Source organism: Cucurbita pepo, chromosome 15 (assembly GCF_057944985.1).
Source record: "Cucurbita pepo subsp. pepo isolate OVF chromosome 15, ASM5794498v1, whole genome shotgun sequence".
NCBI classification, from domain to species: domain Eukaryota; kingdom Viridiplantae; phylum Streptophyta; class Magnoliopsida; order Cucurbitales; family Cucurbitaceae; genus Cucurbita; species Cucurbita pepo.
Genome location: NC_141812.1, coordinates 2,435,481 through 2,454,926, shown reverse-complemented (window position 1 = coordinate 2,454,926; position 19,446 = coordinate 2,435,481). Strand labels below are relative to the sequence as shown.

Genomic DNA, 19,446 nt, shown 5'->3' with positions numbered 1-19,446 from the left:
AATGACTATTTAAATGTTGATTTTTGGTCGGGTTTAAGATGATGTGGATTAAATAAATATTTTTACATTGTATTGGGATTTATCAATATATTTAAATAAACTTTTCCACTATTTTTCTATTGGAGACCCGAGGATTTTCAGTCATCTGCTCTACCAACTGAGCTATCCCGATCATTTCCAACAATATTAAAGGAAATTTTAACCTCGGGTAAAAGTGTAATTACGGAGGAGATAAAAGGAAGTTAAAAGAAGGGGGTAGTTGGCGAGGGGTAGTTGGCGAAGGGTAGAATTGTCAATTCACTTATGGAATATTCAGTTCTATAGCTGGCTCCTTTAGAATCATAAAACACATGCAAAATTACAGACGGCAAAAAATCAATAGATTTCCATTTTTCTGACACATTCACGTGAACTTCAACGACCACCGTCCAATCATACTTCCTTGGAAACGAACGGCCAAGATGGCATGATAATCACGAAAGAAATTAAATTCTTCAATATTTCCACGTGTTCAAATATTACGGGGTCGTTGGTTATAGACGATTCAACCCAACGAACTCTATTTTTGTAATTTTCTTTAATTATTTAAAAAACATTTTTTTATTCATAATACTGGTTACATTAATAATTAAAATTTAATAAAACAAAAATGTCAAATATTCACGAAGTTACCGCACATCACGAACATTCGTTACAAACATCAAATATTTTTAATTTTCATAATAATTTTAGAGATAGGATTAAATTATAACTCTATTTTCAGGTTGTTCGGGTTGATCCAGCCAAAAAAAAAAAAAAAAAAAAAATACAAAAATGAACCTTCAACCAACCCGAATGGTTGGTTTCCAAAAATTCGACCCAACCCAAATAAAAAATTAGGCCACTCGAGTTGGTCTAGCTTTTTTATCATGTGAACATCCTTATTGATAAAGGAGCGCACCAAGCGCACCGATGATGACGGATGAAGATATACACAAAATAATTAATTTTATGTGAATATGAAAAAAATTATAAGTTTATATTTATTTGATTATTAAATTTTTAAAAATATTTAATAAATTTTTAGAAATTAATCTAATTTATTTATTAAATTTAAATTTAAATTTTGTGTAATATTTAAATATGGATAAAAATAATAATTTAATATTTATTGTTGCAATAATTTAATATTTATTGTTGCAATCGTATATATTTAAATATACGAGAACCAACTACCACCGGTGGTGGCCCCACTTTATAGCACGTGCGAACCCTACTTTATAGCACGTGCGAAGAATCTTTTGTCATTCAAATTTTATTTTATATTCTTTTTTTTATGGGAATCTAACCACTCATTTTCAAAATAATATTTAAGTAACTATATTCCAATAAATTTTATTTTATTAATTATAAAGTTTAAATTTAAATATTCGGATATGGGTATTAGAGATTCAAAACACTAATATTTTGGTTCATGATATAATGTCTTAATTACTCGCGCGTATTAATTTTTTTTATTAAATTTAATAATTTAATTAAAATCGGCTTCTGTATAACTTTTCTATCGAATAACTCTATAAAATTACAAACAAATGACGTTTCTAGTTCTATTAGCTTTTGAAATATTTAAATTTTTTTGAACGTTCGATAATATTTTTTTGGTTAAATTAAAAAATACTATTGAGAGATTTGAAAATGTAAAAGTATTTTTTAAATTAATAATTATTTTTTTATTAATTTAACTCGTTTTAATCTCTAGGTAAAAAAGTGGAATTACCCCACAAGAGGAGGGGATAAAAGCAAGTCAAAAGAAGGGGGTAGTTGGGTAGGGGTAAAATCGTCAATTCAAGTAAGGAAGAATCTAGCTCAATAGCCGGCTGGTTTAGAATCATGTATAATGCATAATGCTAATTAATTGCTATAAAAAATATTTAAAAATGTTGGGAGCTTTTAATAAAATAAAAATTATTAATTTTATCAAATTTATAAATGAAAATAAAATATTATTTAATGACGTTTAAAGAAAATAATAATAATAATAATAATAATTTCCATTAAAGAAAAATACACGCTATAAATATATTTCCATTATAGAGGGTGTTTTGTTCTCCACCTCAACTAATGTGGGACTGCTACCAAATCCACCCCTTTTGGGGCCCAACGTCCTTACCGGCACACCGGTTCGTGTCTATCCCTCTTTGGGGAACAACGAGAGGGTTGACACATCGTCCGGTGTTTGGCTCTTATACCATTATAACGACCTAGGTCCACCGTCAGCAGATATTGTCCGCTTTGGGCTTTCCCTTTCGGGCTTCCCCTCAAGACTTTAAAATGTGTATGCTAGGGGAAGATTTTCACACCCTTATAAAGTAAGGGTGTTTTATTCTCCTCCCCAACCAATGTGGGACATCATATAATCACAATCATCTCGATCATCTTCATAAGAAATAATCAATCGATATCTTACTTTGTTCTAAGGATCTGAATTCTAAATCCAAAAGAGGAATAAGAGCAGTAGCAGAATGGTGATCTTGAAGCTCGTCCAATCCAGAAACTAGCACAAGATCACACTGTTTTTAATCACAATCATCTCGATCATCAACTTCATAAAAAATAATCGATCTATATCTTACTTTGTTCGAAAGATCTAAATTCTAAATCTGGAATAAAGAGTTGTAGCTAAATGACGATCTTGAAGCTTGTGAATCCAGAAACTAGGACAAGAGAAGGATTATACTAATAATCTTAGGATAATTTCTAACTATAGTAAGCAATTTGCAATTTTAAAGAATATTATTATAATGATAAAAAGCTCAATTAACGGTGTACGCCCGCCTTTGTAAAGCTGCCATTCACCGTAAAAACGCCCATGCCTTGGTCAATTCAGAACTCAAAAGGGAAAGGTTTCCACACCCTTATAAAGAATGCTTTGTTCCTCTCTCTAACCGAGGTGGGATCTCACAATCCACCTTCGTTGGAGGATTAGAGCCCGATGTTTGACTCTGATACTATTTGTAACAGTCCCTTATCACTAGGATATATTGTCCGCTTTGGTCCATTACCTATCATCGAGACCTGGAACGTAAATTATTCGGAGAGGAACGGAGACGCTGGTATAGTGATGTAGCAGAGTGGACAATACTACGATTGGAAGAAACGGAATTACTATTTGAGACGGCATCGCCGCCACTGATCGGAACTTGGCGCACCACGTGAGAATCGCCGTCGTCGTCGCCGTCGTACTTCAATGGCGAACGGGAACTTCTCAGAGAGAGAAAGAAAGCTACGCTTGGTAAATTGGTGTTGGCGCCCTTCCACGCTTTTTCACGAATTTGGGCCAAATTCGTAGCCCAGGCCCAATTACAATTGGGCCGCTATAACCCATAGGGGTGGTTCCTTCGTTAAATTAATAAAAACTATATATATTGTCTTAAAAAAAATATCTCTTAAGTTTTAAAAAATTTTATAATAGTTTTAAACTAAAAAAATTATTTTAAAAAAACGTTCAAAGATATTTTTAGCAATAAAAAAAATATCTTTAAAACTTTTAAAATTATTTAAAAAATACCCTTAAATCCCTTAAATCTTTTATAAAATAATTAAAAAAAAAAAACATTCTTACCCTTATACCACATTTAAAAATATTTATATAACTTCGAATTGAAATTTAATTTAGATTAGATATCGATCCGTTGGCCAAGTTTGAGCTTAAAGGGGCTGAGCTACTAGATTCGGAGACATAATTTTCATGGGCGTTCATCTAACATGATATCAGAGTCATGCCCTAAACTTAGCCATGTCAATAGGATTCTTAAATGTCAAACAAAAGACTCCAAAAGAAAAAGGAATCGAGCCTCAACTAAGGAAATGCGTACTTTGTTCGAGGGGAGGTGTTGAATGAAAGTCCCACGTCGGCTAGTTTAGGGAATGTTTATGGGGTTTGTAATTAAGGAATACTCTTTCCATTGGTACGAGGTCTGTTGGTACTGTAGTAGGTAAACTTCAAGGGGAAATAGATATCACTTTCTTTAGGCTTTGTTGATTTATACTACGTGATGATTCTCTTGAAAAAGATCGAACGGTATTTATTTCACTCAAGATTGGGTCTCTTTCTTTTCCAGGTGTTCTGTCAGTGGCTTCCGGTGGTATTCACGTTTGGTTCCTGCAAATTATGACTTCGTCCGGAATGTGAGCAAATATATCATGTCGATTGCTTAACTGTACTTTGGCTATCTTACTTGGAGCTGAATTAGGTTTTTTCGGTGGGTGGAGTCCGTAAAAGGAGACTCAACCTATGGTAAGCCTAAAACAAATCCATGAGAGCTTATGTTCAGAGTAGACAATATCATACTATTGTGGAGAGTCGTGTTCCGCCCCGAACAATCAGGCTGACCGGAGAAATGATTAAAGGACCATTTTGCCGTTTGGGCAGTACGGGCACCTTTTCTTTACAAAATTGAAAAATGAATTTACTTTTCGGCGGTGCAGCATACCCACGCGCCACGTGACTCCAGGAATATTCCTTTAACCGCGTACGCCGGTCGAATAACCCACGCTGGCATCCACGTGGCATGTGGAAATTATTCTCTACATTGGTTCCATAGTGAGCCTGTCTCTCCCTCGTGAAGTCCGCATTCTCCTCCGTCCAATTAAAGATGAAGATGAATCGGACGGCTAGTAGCCGTGGAGAGCATTGCTAAGAAAAGAGAATCGGCGCTTTGTATATTCTAATTTTCTATTTGGATTTAGTGATACCTTCATATTCGTCGCCGTCCTTCGCTCCATTTGCTTCCTCTCTCCCCCGCCATTGATGATTCCCTGCACTGTCTTTGTTTCTGATTGAAATCGAGTGTGTTTTGTCGTGTTGAATTCCTCTTCTTCGGCTATGTGATTCGATGAACATCTTTGAGTTGAAGTGTACTTTGTATGGATTAATGCAAGTATTTTGTGTTTGGGAAGAGGATCGAGGGGTATAATCAGTAAACAAAGCCTCGAGGTCATTGATGTTTAATGCGTGACTGGATTGGAGATTCCTGTTTGTAGATTGAGGAGTCATTTGTCAGCCTTCCGGTAATTGATTTTGGATTTGTTTCCGATTGAAGTCGAGTGGTGTTTTTGTATTAAATTCGTCGGCCTTGAATTTGAAGTGTGATTGGATTGAATGTATCTGTGTTGGGATGAAGAACGAGGATTATTAATCAGGAAGAAGAAGAATGATGAATTTTCGATGAGTGGAATTTTCTATTCGGTCGAGAATGGAGCGGAACTATCCGTATGAGAATGGAGTGATGATGACGAGAGACACGAAGCCAAGACTGAGATGGACTGCTGATCTTCACGACCGTTTTGTAGACGCGGTCACCAAACTCGGTGGCCCTGAAAGTAAGCTCATGTTCATCATTCTTACAGTTTCGTTGATGTATTTGCAGCATTTCTTGTATCCTTTTGAATGATGATCTTGAACGTTAATAGCATCGTGTTTTTTTAGTCAAATATTTGTTGAACTTGTTCTGTAATCTTCTATTTCTGAGACTGAGATATAATCGATTTTCTAGGCGAGTCCTTCTAACAGTATCGGATATGGATATCTGATTATCGTTATGGGAAATGTAGTGATTAGATTATGTTGGTGGGTAATTTAAATTCATTTAGTCATTTTCTTCTTGATTGAGCTCCTGCGATGAATTATATAATTAATTGTTAGATCAGTATTCTCATTAGATGCTGTCAATGGCAATGTTAAGGTCAACTGCTAGTCGGTAGTTCCTTTTCCTTTTGTCCCTTCTCCAATTCCCAATCTACTGGGAATGAAGTTCGTGTTAGGAACCACGAATCTCCATAATGGTATGATATTGTTCACTTCGAGTATAAGCTCTCGTGACTTTGCTTTTGGTTTTTTCAAAAGGCCTCATGCCAACGGAGATGTATTCCTTACTTATAAACCCATGATCATCTCCTTAATTAGCCAACGCGGGACTCCCTCCCAACAATCCTCCCCTCAAACAAAGTACAACATAGAGTCTATCGTGAGGCTTAGGTAGCCCTCGAACAACCTCCCCATAATCGAGGCTTGACTCCTGTCTTTAGAGCCCTCAAACAAAGTACACCCTTTGTTCGACACTTGAGCCACTTTTTTACTACACCTTCGAGGCTAGCAATTTTTTTTGTTCGACACTTGAGGATTCTATTGACATGGCTAAGTTAAGGGCATGACTTTGATACCAGGTTAGGAACCACGAATCTCTCCAATGGTATGATATTGTACACTTTGACCATAAGCTCTCGTGACTTTGCTTTTGGTTTTCCCAAAATGCCTCATGCCAATGGAGATGTATTCCTTATAAATCCATGTCGTCTCCTTAATTAGCTAATGTGAGACTCCCTTCCAACAATCCTCAACCGTTCAAAGGGAAAAGTTGTGACCGATTCCCTAAGTACTTTTCTGGACACTCACATCTATTCATGGGATGTGAGAAATTGATTGTCGATTTTAGCTGTTGAATTAGGAAATATAACCTTACGTAAATTGCAGACTTCAAACTTGTAATATCTGTAGTTTCTTCTAGCAATGAATTATACTAATTTAAGCTAATTTGAGGGGGACTGTCTTTTTCAGAAGCAACTCCCAAGTCTGTGTTAAGATTGATGGGTTTAAAGGGCTTGACTTTGTACCACTTGAAGAGTCATTTACAGGTAAATGTTGAAATCATTGCTTCTTGGTATTTCATTTGTCTTGTTACTGATTGGATAGGAATAAAGTATTAACACAACTTTCTGAACCTCAGAAGTATAGACTTGGACTGCAAACTCGAAAGCAAAATGTGTCTGAGCAAAGGAATGAATGTAGTGGTAAGTCTATCTAGACATAGGACAATATGTAGGATCATAAGGACCTCTCATTGGTTGCATTTGCCAATTTTCCCTAAGGACGGTGTGAATTTCTCGAGTTTATTTTATAAGTATTCGTGTACTTGTTTTCTTGGGTAGGCCAAATAACTCGACTAGTAATTTTTATTTTGATATTTTTTCAGGATCTGAAATTACTTATCAATTAGCTTGTTATTCTTCTGAGCGTTCATATTTTACTATTCACCATCTGATTTTAATTCGTATATTCCTCTTGTTTGCATATCGGTGTTCAACTCTAGGAAGCTCATTTATACGTCTCAATATTAACTTTTTCAGGGACTCTGAGCAACTTCATTGGAGTTGAGGAAGATGAGAGGTTTGTCTTGTTGTATCTCATCAAAATAAAATGCTCTTCTTTATGTTCTAACCTTCTCTGTTTTACTGTCATTCCAATGTCTTCAATGGTATTTTGCAAACATACAAATTAGCATAATAATGATTTTCTGATTTTCTCATCATTGACACTAAACTTAAATCGGTAAGAAAAACTAAGCTTCTTGTTAAGTAAGGGTTTTTCAGTCGGTTAAAGTATTGAGAATTGTTGGGAGGGAGTCCCACGTTGGCTAATTAAGGGGATCATCATGAGTTTTCCATTGGTATGAGTCCTTTTGGGGAAACCAAAAGCAAAACCACGAGAGCTTATGTTCAAAGTGGATAATATCATACCATTGTGGAGGTCTACGGTTCCTAAGAGGAAGTTCTCCAACTAGGTAGAATTAAGATAAAAAAAACAAAAAGGAGTCAAACATCCTTGACAGTGTGATTATCTATTGCATAATAGTATCCCATTTTATATTTAACTTTTCAATGCACCTTAATATTAGCTTATGGTCTAACTTAAACAGAGGGATGAAAATTGCTGAGGCACTAAAATCACATGTTGATGTGCAGAAAACAATACTAGAACAACTTGAGGTACATCTTGCTTAATTCTTCTAATTACAACAAATTCAATCCCGAGTTTGTGATCGCTTTTTTACTTTGTTGGCTATTGTAAAGACAGGTACAAAATAAACTACAAATGAGAATAGAAGCTCAAGGAAAATACTTGCAAGATATCTTAGAGAAAGCACAAAAGAGTCTGGCACTTGCCATTAACAGTGACCTTGGTAGTCTTGAAAGCACAGGAATGCAGCTATTAGGCTTTGACGTGGCTTTGTCAGATCAAATGGAAAAAATTAAGAAACAAGAAATGAGAGGAAGCATGACGACTGTAAACGATACTTGTAAGAAGACGGGCGACTCACCCATCCAGATGTGCAAAGTGGAAGCTGGAGAAGAAGACACAAACGAGTTTAATGTTGAAAGGAATATGATCAACTTTGATTTGAATTCAAAAGGTGGCTATGATTACAGTTCAAATGGGGCCGAAATACTCGAGGCCAAAGTGCTTCCTTGTTCGAGGTAATACTCATGCCATAAAATACATACTTCAGTGACATTTGCATCATTACATGTAATCGTAGATTATTTTTGGGAGGGAGCAAGAACTTCCATTTATCTCATCCAATATATTCATGCCCCATGTCCTGAAATTCGAAGTTTTGTTTTCTGTCACAAACATGTTAGTTCTCCAATTCTGTTTTAAACTTTATAAGAAATAGTTTAGAATGAGATAAATGATAAAGATACTACGGTTGTTGCAACTTAGTTGAAATTACTTCTGTGCGTATTAGACTGGGTCCATGTTAAAATATCATCACTAGTTCAATAGGGTCAAACCCAATAATTGTAGGAGTACATTGTATATTTAATTTTAGAAAAATGATTTAGGTATTTTGATATTTCATATCAAGACGGCTAATTATTCATTATAACCTTAAGTAGGGGATAATCTAATCAATCTTTCTTTAGAATTGATTAGCACGAAGAGATGGATCAAATACTAGTATCCTAGACATGCTTTAGGGATTAGGGCCTATTTGGAATGACGACTTTTTTTTACAAGTCATTAAAAATCATTCCAAACATGATATTAATCTTTCCCAATAGAAAAATATCTCATTAAGAAAGTCGATGGAAAGGAAACCGAAACCGAAGTTAGAACGAAAAGGAAATAAATTGACATTGTAAAGTTTTAGTGCAGATACTGGGAATCAAACTGAACAAAACGGGTAAAGAAATTAACATCTGTGTTGGTTTGCTTTGTATTGCATGTATACTGTTTATGCTAACTTGGTAGATAACTTCACAACCTTTTATTTGCTGTCCTCATGAAAACATCTTCAGGTGATCAACCATGCCAGTGTAGATCATTTCAGGATACAGCTTTTGAAGCGTTTTATCCGCCACCTATTTCGAAGTTTGTCGAGCAACGTTCGAAGAATCTATGGTAAGTTCATAACCTCTTCTTCTGCATATGCCACTTGCCTTTGTTCATATGAATGAAGAATTTGAAAAGGTTGAAGTAACCATAGCAACTCTTGGCCATCACTAAAGTATGGTATGATAATGTTCACGTTTTTTCCCTCATTTGTCTCGTTGTAAAATATCGACATATTTGTTTTGGTAATGATCCTTGTTTTAAGGTCGAGTTTTTCTTATTAAACTCACTCGACGAATTCGAAATTTCGACTAGAAACTGTATGTAACGGCCCAAACCTTCCGCTAGCAGATATTGTCATATTTGGACTTTCCCTTTCCGGCTTTCTCTCAAGAATTTTGAAACGCGTCCTCTAGGAGGAGGTTTTCACACCCTTTCCTTCTCCTCCCCAATCGACGTGGAATCTCACACTATAATAATAGGCCTTAGCTAAAGGAATTGTTCCTTGGGAACTCATGTTCTTTATTGAACTTGCCTACCATCTGATCGGTATAGTAGGTAAGTATATCATCCATTGAGAAGTATGTCATGAAGTAATGGATTGAATCCAAATCCAAATATTTTTCTTAATAAGTGCACTCAACAAATTCGAAATTTCAACTAGATACCGTATGTAACGGCTCAAGCCTACCGCTAGTAGATATTGTCCTCTTTGGGCTTTCCCTTTCGGGCTTCCCCTCAAGGGTCTTAAACGCGTTTGCTAGGAAGAAGTTTTCATACCCTTATAAAAATTTTTTCGTTTTCCTCCCAAATCGATGTGGAATCTCTAGTAGGCCATAGCTAAAGGAATTGCTCTTTGGGAACACATATTATTTATTGAACATGCCTACCAACCGATTGACATAGTAGGTAGTATATCATTCATCGAGAAGTAAGTCATGAAGTAACGGATTGGATCCAAATCCAAATATTTTTGGCACGACAAGGAAACTAAAAAGAAAAAAGAGTAGAAATTTAACAGTATTTTCATTTTGCATATAAAGTTGATAATCATTAAAGTGCTCATAAGAAGATCTTGAGATAGTCATCCATGCGAGTGTAGTTCACTTCTGGATAAAGCTTTGAAGCTTCTTCTTCTCCTTCTCCTATTTCAAAATTTGTCAAACAACCTTCAAAGAATATGTGATAGAAATGTCCCACTCCAGCCTGCTGTGCTATGTCCAGATCTGCATCAATATTATACTTTTTTATTTTTTATTTTTGAATACAGGTCCACCGTTAAGACTTTCTCTCAAGGTTTTTAAAACGTGTCTGCTAGGGAGAGGTTTTTACACCCTTATAAATGGTGTTTTGCTCTCCTCCCCAACCGATGTGGGACATCACAATCCACCTCCTGAATCAAGGTTTTTAAAACGTGTCTGCTAGGGAGAGGTTTTCACACCCTTATAAATGGTGTTTCGCTCTCCTCCCCAACCGATGTGGGACATCACAATCCACCCCCCTTCGGGAGGTTTTCACACCCTTATAAAGGGTGTTTCACTCTCCTCTCCAACCGATGTGGGATATCACAATCCACCCCCTTTCAGGGCCTAACATCCTTACTGGGAGAGGTTTCCACACCCTTATAAAGGATGTTTCGCTCTCCTCTCCAACAGATGAGGGACATAATAATTCACCCCCCTTTGGGGCCCAACATCCTTACTAGCACACCGCATCGTGTCTACCCTCTTCGGGGAACAGCCTCCTCACTGGCAATCGCCTGGTGTCTGGTTCTGATACCATTTGTAACAGGTTAGGCCCACCGCTAACAGATATTGTCATTTTTAGACTTTCTCTCAAGATTTTTAAAACAACTATGTTAGGGAAAGGTTTCCACACCCCTTACAAAGGGTGTTTTGTTCTCCTTTCCAACCGAGGTGGACATCACATTTTCATTATATATAAAATTTGAGTGTTATATATATTATAAAACTTTACCTTTCATCCTCGTAAGAAAATCTTGAGCAGAAACACTGTTCTTTTCTAATACTTTTCCAGAAAGTGCTTCCCATTTCTGAATCAGTTCTCTTTGGGAGAGAATGTTGTGTGGAGGCCTAATATACACTGTTTTGTTCATAGTTCGAGGATCTGTTGCTGCCTTCACGATGTACGTTGCAATGTCATCTTCGTCCACGTATACCGCTGTAAATTTTGTCATAAAATTATTTATATTTCAATTAAGATGTCTACAGAATAGAGTGGGGACGGGATCAATCCCCATTCTTATAAAATTTCTCACTTATTTTCACGGAGATCGAAATCGAGATCCTCCCCTTGGAATTTGCAGGGCTTGGGGTGGGCAGGGTGGGAAGGGCAACGTGAAATACCCGTTTAGCTAATAGAGAGAAATCTCTTTCTATTCCCTTCCCATTCTCTATTTAAACGGAGATTTTTCACTCCATATACGATGGGACTCGTGAATTAAATGAACATCTCTATATTTAAACAACATTATTCTTTAACAATATATCATTGACCAAAACGTTAAAAGTTTGACTACCGACCTCATCGACACCTAGCATTGAAAAATAAAAAGAGAAGCGTTCGAGTTTATATTAAGAATAATTGGTGGTGGGTTACCTTTAACGTTGCCATCTCCATAAAGGGTAACTTGATGTGTTGGAGGAACAAGAGTGTGCATTTGAGACAGGCTACCGGCAAAGTAACCGGCAAAGCAATTGGCTGAGACGTAGGTGAAAGGAATGTTGGCTTCTTCTATTGCTTTTCTTATCATCATTTTTTGATCAAATGTTTCTCTTCCGGGTTCGAGTGCATCTCTCATTCTTGCTGGGTCTATTCCGTACTCTGATGGTAAGAATCTCTGTATCAAGAATTTCGATAAATTAGTCTGTTCGTTTATATTAAATCACTGATCAACCTAAAAGATAAAGTGAATTGAGTCTCGAGAAATTTTATTGTAGGTTAAGAGTTTAGTTTATGAAGTATAAAGTTTGTGTCTATTTCGTTTATCAATCGTAAAAAATGTGTTTAATACTTGATATGTTTGTTAAATTTGAATTAAAAAAAGAGCGTGACTAGTGTTCAGTAAGAAATATTTTTCGATTACAAACTTTAAATATTTTTAATCTTTTTAAGAGTAGGATCAAAGTTCAACTCTAACAGCTCAAGCCCACTGCAAACAGATATTGTATGCTTTGGTCCATTACGTATCATCGTTAGCCTCACGATTTTAAAACGTGTCATCTACTAGGTTGAGGTTTCTACACCCTTATAAGGAATGATTCGTTCCCCTCTCCAACCGATGTGGGATCTCACAATCCACCCCTTGGGGTCCCAGCATCCTCGCTGGTATCTTGCCTAGTGTCTGACTCTGATATCATTTGTAACAGCCTAAGTCAGCCGCCAGTAGATATTGTCCGGTTTGGTCCATTACGTATCACTATGAGCCTCACGGTTTTAAAACGTGTCTAGGTCTACTAAAGAGAGGTTTCCACACTCTTATAAGAATGCTTCATTCCCCTCTCTAATTGATATGGGATCTCACAATCCACTCCCTTGGGGGCCAGTGTCCTCGTTGGTACACTGCTCAGTGTCCTACACGTAAATTTCAATCCTAAATATGAATATGAATAGGAAAGTGGAAGAGGGTAAGAAAGAAAACCTTGACATTGCCAGCAACTTGAATGGCTTCAACAAGCTTGAGTTGGAGGAGAAGGTTATGTGACCTGAAATGGACGCCAGACATGGCCGATATCACGACGTCGACACGCTTCACCGCGTCGACAAGGCTGTGAAAGTCCGAGAAAGAGGCGGGCACGAGAACCGCCCCCTGTCTCTTAAAGGAGAGCAGGAGCTGAAGCTTCTCAATGTCGAGACCAATCTCAGGCCGTTGAACCACATACGTCTGGTGCCCCTCCAAAAGGCTGGCCTTTACAATCCTCTTCCCCAAATAACCAGTCCCACCCACCACAAGAACCTTCATCTTTCCTTTACCTCTTCCAATCAAACTCACCTTCTCCCTTTATAGCCTTCAAACTCTCTCTTGCTTCGCTTGCAATTCTAAATTGCTAACTTTTCTCCAACCACTCTCATTCCTTTAAGAGTAATGTTAGGTCTACAAAGCTTTCCGTCAATATCTAATTAGGGTCGTAAATAATATGATTGTAAGATCCCACATCCGATGGAGAGGAGAACGGAACATTGTTTATAGGGTGTGAAAACCTCTTCTTAATAGATACGTTTTAAAAATCTTGAGGGAAAGCTTTAACGGAAAACCCCAAATGGTATCAACGCCAGACATCGGGCGATGTGCCAGCGAGGAGGCTGAGCCCTGAAAGGGGTGGACACGAGATGATGTGCCAATAAGGACATTGAGCTCCGAAGGGGAGTGGATTGTGGGGTCCCTAAGCCCTGAAAGGGGTGGACACGAGATGATGTGCCAATAAGGACATTGGGCTTCGAAGGGGAGTGGATTGTAGGGTCCCTGAGCCCTGAAAGGGGTGGACACGAGATGATGTGCCAATAAGCACGTTGGGCCCTGAAGGAGAGTGGATTGTGGGGTCTCACATCGGTTGGAGAAGAAAACGAAACATTGTTTATAAGGGAGGGAGCTAGAGAGATTTTTCTCCATTAGCTAAATGGGACAATAAATAAATATTATATCCCGTCGACCTTATCTAAATTCGTGTGCTACCCCAACATATATATATATATATAAATAATAAATATGTTTTAAAAAATATATAAAAATTAAAAAATTTATCTACCAAGATTGAAATAGATGTTAGTATATAAAATTTTAAAAAATAAATAAAAAATAGAAAAAAATAAATATATAAAAAGGAATAGGTAAATTAATTACCTAATCTTATTATATTTGAATAATTAATTTTAGAAACCTTTTCAAATACCAAATTTCTTTGACCAAAAACAAATATCATAACTAATAATGAAATTAATCCTTATTTATTTAGTTATTAAATTTTAATTTAGTTTGGTCACCTAACATTCTCTACAAATAACAACTATTGAAAATAATAATAATAATAATAATAATAATAATAATAATGGATATATATATATATATATATATATATATATATATATATATATTTTAATACATTAATTTTGGGAATGGAATATTGAGATGGCTTGCACTTGAGTTTTGCTTATTTCTTTATTCATCCCAACAACTACACAAACATTATTTATTTATTTATTTATTTTTCTCTATTTTCACTCTTTTTAAAATATTCTTCCAATGAAACAAATTAATTAAAATTTTCTTTAAAAAAAAAAATAAATTGAGCGAAAATCTTATTTAAATCATTATCGAACATAAAATAAGTTAATTATAAATTAATTAAGTAAATTTAAAACCTAATTTCAGTTAAAACGTCACATATATAAAACAAATGTGAAGCATATCGATACTGACATTTTAACTTAATTAGTGTGAGTCCTGTCATTTGTCTTGTACGTTCTTGTCATTACTTAAAAAATAAAATTTTGAAAAAATTTGAATATTAAAAATATTCAATACGTAACCCCTAACGAAGTTGAGTTATACACGAGGATCTGCGAGACCTACATAATTACTGTCAAAATATGTCATTTTTTTTTATTAATTTCATCTCAAATATATTAAAAAAATAAATAAAATAAGGTAGGTGAATTCAAGTCTATATCTTAACAACCTTACTGATATTTCAATATATTTGACTTTGCAATTTTTTTTTGTCCACTAAAAAAAGTATCCAATCATTTAAAAGCAAAGTATTGGATAAAATAAATAAATAAATAAAAAGGGTAATTTTTAAATTCAAGTTTCTATTTTTAAAACAAAAATTAATAATATTTATCATTTAAAACTAATTTTTTTTTTTAGTTTAAAGATATTATTAATCATCTTCGATTACATTTTTATTAATTTAGCCAATAATTTAAAACCTAATTTGTTGATTAATTTTAACTATTAATAAAAAGTTAATACAATTTTCTTTTTTCTTTTTGATATTTTACAATTATTCTTTTTTCGTTTTAAATTTTTTAATCAGATTTTTATTACAATCAAATAATCATAAAATATTTTTTATAATATTTTATTATTATCTTTTTACGTTTTAAAATATTTTATTAAAATATTTTAATCAGATTTCTATTACAATCAAATAATCATAATTTTTTTTAATATTTTACCATTATCTTTTTATATTTTAAAATATTTTAATTAAATTTCTATTAAAAAGAATATTCTTTTTGATATTTTACAATTATCTTTTTACGTTTTAAAATATTTTAGTCAGATTTTTATTACCATCAAATAATCACATACAAACCCTATAAACCCTCATTCCAAGAATATCAAGAAATACATTTACCAGAAATACATTCATAGTGTCTTTCTTAAATACTAATGGATTCTCATGATCGCCCTCTCTATGATCGCCCTCTCTTGCCTGTGGGAGTGAGATTCAGACCTACTGATGATCGCCCTCTCTTGCCTGTGGGAGTGAGATTCAGACCTACTGATCAACAGCTTCTTCAATATCTATATTGGAAGATTCACGGCCAACCATATTTCAAACGTGCAGTCTTGGACTCTGATCTTTATGGAGAAATAGAGCCATGGGAAATCTGGCTACGTTTTGGAGGCACCGACGGCGAAGATCTCTATTTCTTCACCAAACTCAAGAGGTCCACCAATAACTCTGGACGTTTGTCGGCGCATATCAACCGCAAGGTCGGCTTGGCCAACAGTACATGGAGTGGCGAGAACTCGGCCAGTCCAATTTTTGCTACCAAAACCGATAAAACAATAATCGGCTATTGCAAACGCTTTAGGTTCGTTCTGTCATTTTGATTTCAATTTTTGTTAGAATCTTTAACCTTATGTTTGTGTCCTTGGAACATTTAAGTTATTGAATACATTTTAGGTACGAGAATGTCCAGTTGCCCAAGCATCATGGCGAATGGATTATGCATGAATATAGTTTGCATCAAGATTCGATACAACAAGTTGTAGATTCAAATTATGTTTTATGCCGATTCAAAAAGAATGAAAGACTTAAAAGAAAATTACAAAAAAATCTCGAGGAGCAGCAACTTAGCAAGAGAAGAATAACCACCTGAATTCTTTTACGGTAGAAGTCATGCAATAAAAGACGATTAAAGATATAATTCTATTTTACAACCTACACCGTATTAACATTTAAGATGATGGGACAAATTTGAATCGTAAATTTTTAATTTTTAATTTTTAATTTTATGAGATTCTAGTTATTTACTTAATAATTTTTTTTAATCAGTTAAAAATAATTAACAGACTTTGTGCTTTCATTTGAAAAGCCTAAAATCTCTCTTAATTTTTTTAACTTCCATATTTGCCTTTGACGAATTTAAGAAAAAATATAATAAATTTAATTAAAGCTCTCTATTTTCGGGCTAGGTTCAGGTTGTATTGTCTAGTTATCAATTTTTTTTTAAGTTTTATTTATCCACCCTTTATAATTATTCGGATACAATCATAGATAAAATATATTAAAAGTTCACAAACAAACACAAATCGATTTATAATTATTCACATAAAAAAAATTAATAAAAAACAACAAACGAAAATGGTAACATATTAACGTAATTTAATATTACAGCTAAATCCGATATTTATTGAGAATTGGTTAAAATAAGAAAAAAAGATAGGGATAGATCATCAAATTAAATAAACAATTAAAATGATTAGTTAGAGATGTTGTATGTAATAAAAATAAAAATACTATAAAATATTTAAATTACAATACGTGTGATCTTCATAAAGGTAGAGAGCCCTAAACAAAACAAAATAAGAAATTAAAAATAATAAAATAATATACTCGAGCATGGGTATCCTTTGAGAGGCCAAGGTACCACTCTGGCAAACTTATTAATACGGATTTTTAATATAATTTATATATTTTTAATTGGCTCGGGTCAACCCGAAGGTTTGATCCACGAACTCGAAACCGAACCGATTCAATTCGAGTTCAGAAAAATGAACCAAACTCTACCCGAAATGTTAATCCAACCCAACCCAACCCTTATAGTTCGGGTTGGGTCTATCCGGGTTGTCGGATTGTCAAGTTGAATGTACACCCCCAACCAATTGGGGTGATCATATCCTAGATACGCACCTTCGTTACACCATACACCATTTGTTTCTCACTGATGAGGGGTAACTAAAGTTGTTTGATGAGGCCTTACACGTAAGAGTAAGCTATGGATGATGAGATGAAATATTTGAGTGCACCGAAATAGATTTTTGGGATGAGAATATTTTGAGATACATCCACAAGCACATTGAATCTATGAATTGGCTTTTGAGAGAACTATAGCTAATACTTCACTTCATTATGACAATGATAAACTAGTTCTACAACGTTTTTATAAATTCTGATTGAATGGAGATGTAAACTCTAGTAAAAGCACACGTGAAGACCCATCGGAGCTAATGGTGAACAGAGGACGTGTTAGTCGTTGTCAAAAGAGAGACTAAGAACAGACAGGAGGGTGCATGGATATAGAGAGAAAACATGAAAAGAACGCGCAGATCAGTTTCAGGTCGACTAAAACGAGATTCGGAATCCGTTAGAAACTTAAGTGCACCCGCTTGCAACCCAAACTTGTCGAAGCCTAATCCTCAAAACGTCCTTGTCCAGCTCATACACGTGACCCATGACCTTTGGCCCAAAACCCATCCAGAATCCATCTCTACTCGTCGACCCGATCGGCACGTCACTCCATAACCTTGATCCCCACATGCCTCAACTCGCTTATGATCCTCGTGTCTGCTCTGCATACCCGACCCAGTCGCTAGTGTGACTTGCACCTTTCTCCTAACTTTAGCATGACTTTGAGCGACATGGCTTCGACCCACGCCTTTCCCCTAACTTCGGCATTGCTCGACAGCTCCAATTCGACTTAGTCGATACATTTGGCTCGGTTTGGATTTATTTTATGTTTTTTGGACTTTTTCCTAACATTTTGGACATTTTCAAACTGTTTTTGACGTTTTTGGGAGCAATTGAAGTCAGTATGACCTAGTATTTGTCATCTTATGTTAAAATTTGGCTAAAAGTTGAACTAGTTGACACGTTTAGTTGAATTAAATTGTATATCTAGGTCCTGACTCAATGATGTGGGTTTACAAAGGTGGAATTGGACTTTAAGGAGCGGTTTTTAACCAGCTTTAGGATTACTTACTAAATTCTATTCGGGCCAACCAAGTAAGTGGCTCTACGGTTGGCTTGGTTGCATAAATTTTATTATGTATGATGATGTGTGCCGAATGGCCCAACACTTATCCTGATTACTGTTTTGTATTATGTTATGTCATGTTATGCTAAGTTGTACTATCTCATGTTATGTTCAGTAGTACTATGTTATGCCATGTTATGGTAATATGTTATGATTATGATAATCTATGATAAGTAAACCTCCATAAGTTATGTATGCACAATTCACATACTCATTATGTTATAGAAGAATGAGGGTTTGACTTGGATCATTAGTTAATTTTCATGATTTTAACCTATGGGAACCTCATGCACTCTTGTGTGTCATATGCATTAGGATACTTTCCCGTTATGATTAGTACAAACGCGTGTTTCTTATGATTTACGACATTTATGTTCTTCATGATGTTAAGCGGGTCATTTCCCTTCATGGTGTTCGGCAGCCCATAAACAAGTGCTAGCCCGACGAGCCAGACCCAGGGGTAGCAAGTCCACCTGGTGGGCCCATGTTGGCATGCGTGAGCCATGTGTAGAGGAGAAAAAAGTCTTTCTTTCTCTCCCTATTCAACTGCCCATCCTACGCACCGACACTCTCTTATCTATTAGCCTGTGTTGCCCGAACCGGAAAGCTACTTGAGACCATGCCATGCCATGATGTCTTTAAAATGACAGGTCTCACCATATTGCATGTGCTTGCATTTCCCTACCCCAAGAGTGGAGTTACTTACTGATTATTTCTTACAACAAGTAAAGGTAAGACGATCCATGTACGAATGACAGCATCGCGATTAAAGTCAAGGAACCAATGTTAGAGTAGTTACATACATGTCTGTTTAATAGTTCTTAGGTTAGTTCATGTCATTATTTAATTTATATCATTTATCTTCCGCATTATTACTTACAACTACTATGTTTTAAGATTTCGTTTTTAACGATAAATTCACGTTACCTTTATAAAATATCTTAAATGGATGTTGTTCATATGCATTAATCCCGTCATGCATATAATAATATAAAGTTGATCGTGAA

General features: G+C 35.3%; 3 protein-coding genes across 5 annotated transcripts; 2 read left to right on the top strand and 1 right to left on the bottom strand.

Annotated features, from left to right (window-relative positions):
* Positions 1–4,716: 4,716 nt before the first annotated feature.
* LOC111776474 (Homeodomain-like superfamily protein) lies at positions 4,717–9,415 on the top strand. 3 transcript variants are annotated; one of them, XM_023655921.2, is made up of 8 exons: positions 4,718–5,049; positions 5,163–5,361; positions 6,596–6,672; positions 6,765–6,828; positions 7,165–7,204; positions 7,734–7,803; positions 7,892–8,292; positions 9,118–9,415. In XM_023655921.2, exons 2-8 carry the CDS (start codon positions 5,235–5,237, stop codon positions 9,119–9,121), a joined length of 783 nt encoding a protein of 260 aa, XP_023511689.2. In that variant the 5' UTR covers positions 4,718–5,049; positions 5,163–5,234; the 3' UTR covers positions 9,122–9,415. The 3 variants fall into 3 exon arrangements, with proteins under 3 accessions (XP_023511688.2, XP_023511690.1, XP_023511689.2); XM_023655920.2 differs by lacking the exon at positions 9,118–9,415 and having other exon boundaries at positions 4,717–5,361; positions 7,892–8,296; XM_023655922.2 differs by lacking the exons at positions 6,596–6,672; positions 6,765–6,828 and having other exon boundaries at positions 4,717–5,361.
* Positions 9,416–9,992: 577 nt separating this feature from the next.
* Positions 9,993–13,171, bottom strand: LOC111776321 (isoflavone reductase homolog). Its single transcript, XM_023655746.2, has 4 exons — positions 12,813–13,171; positions 11,771–12,011; positions 11,129–11,332; positions 9,993–10,377 (listed from the first exon to the last, which is right to left on the bottom strand). The coding sequence occupies exons 1-4, from the start codon at positions 13,131–13,133 to the stop codon at positions 10,214–10,216; spliced, it is 930 nt and encodes a 309-aa protein (XP_023511514.2). The 5' UTR covers positions 13,134–13,171; the 3' UTR covers positions 9,993–10,213.
* A 2,395-nt stretch (positions 13,172–15,566) lies between these two features.
* On the top strand, positions 15,567–16,282 carry LOC111776338 (NAC domain-containing protein 30-like). The gene is made up of 2 exons (XM_023655769.2): positions 15,567–15,994; positions 16,087–16,282. The coding sequence occupies exons 1-2, from the start codon at positions 15,567–15,569 to the stop codon at positions 16,280–16,282; spliced, it is 624 nt and encodes a 207-aa protein (XP_023511537.2).
* Positions 16,283–19,446: the final 3,164 nt, after the last annotated feature.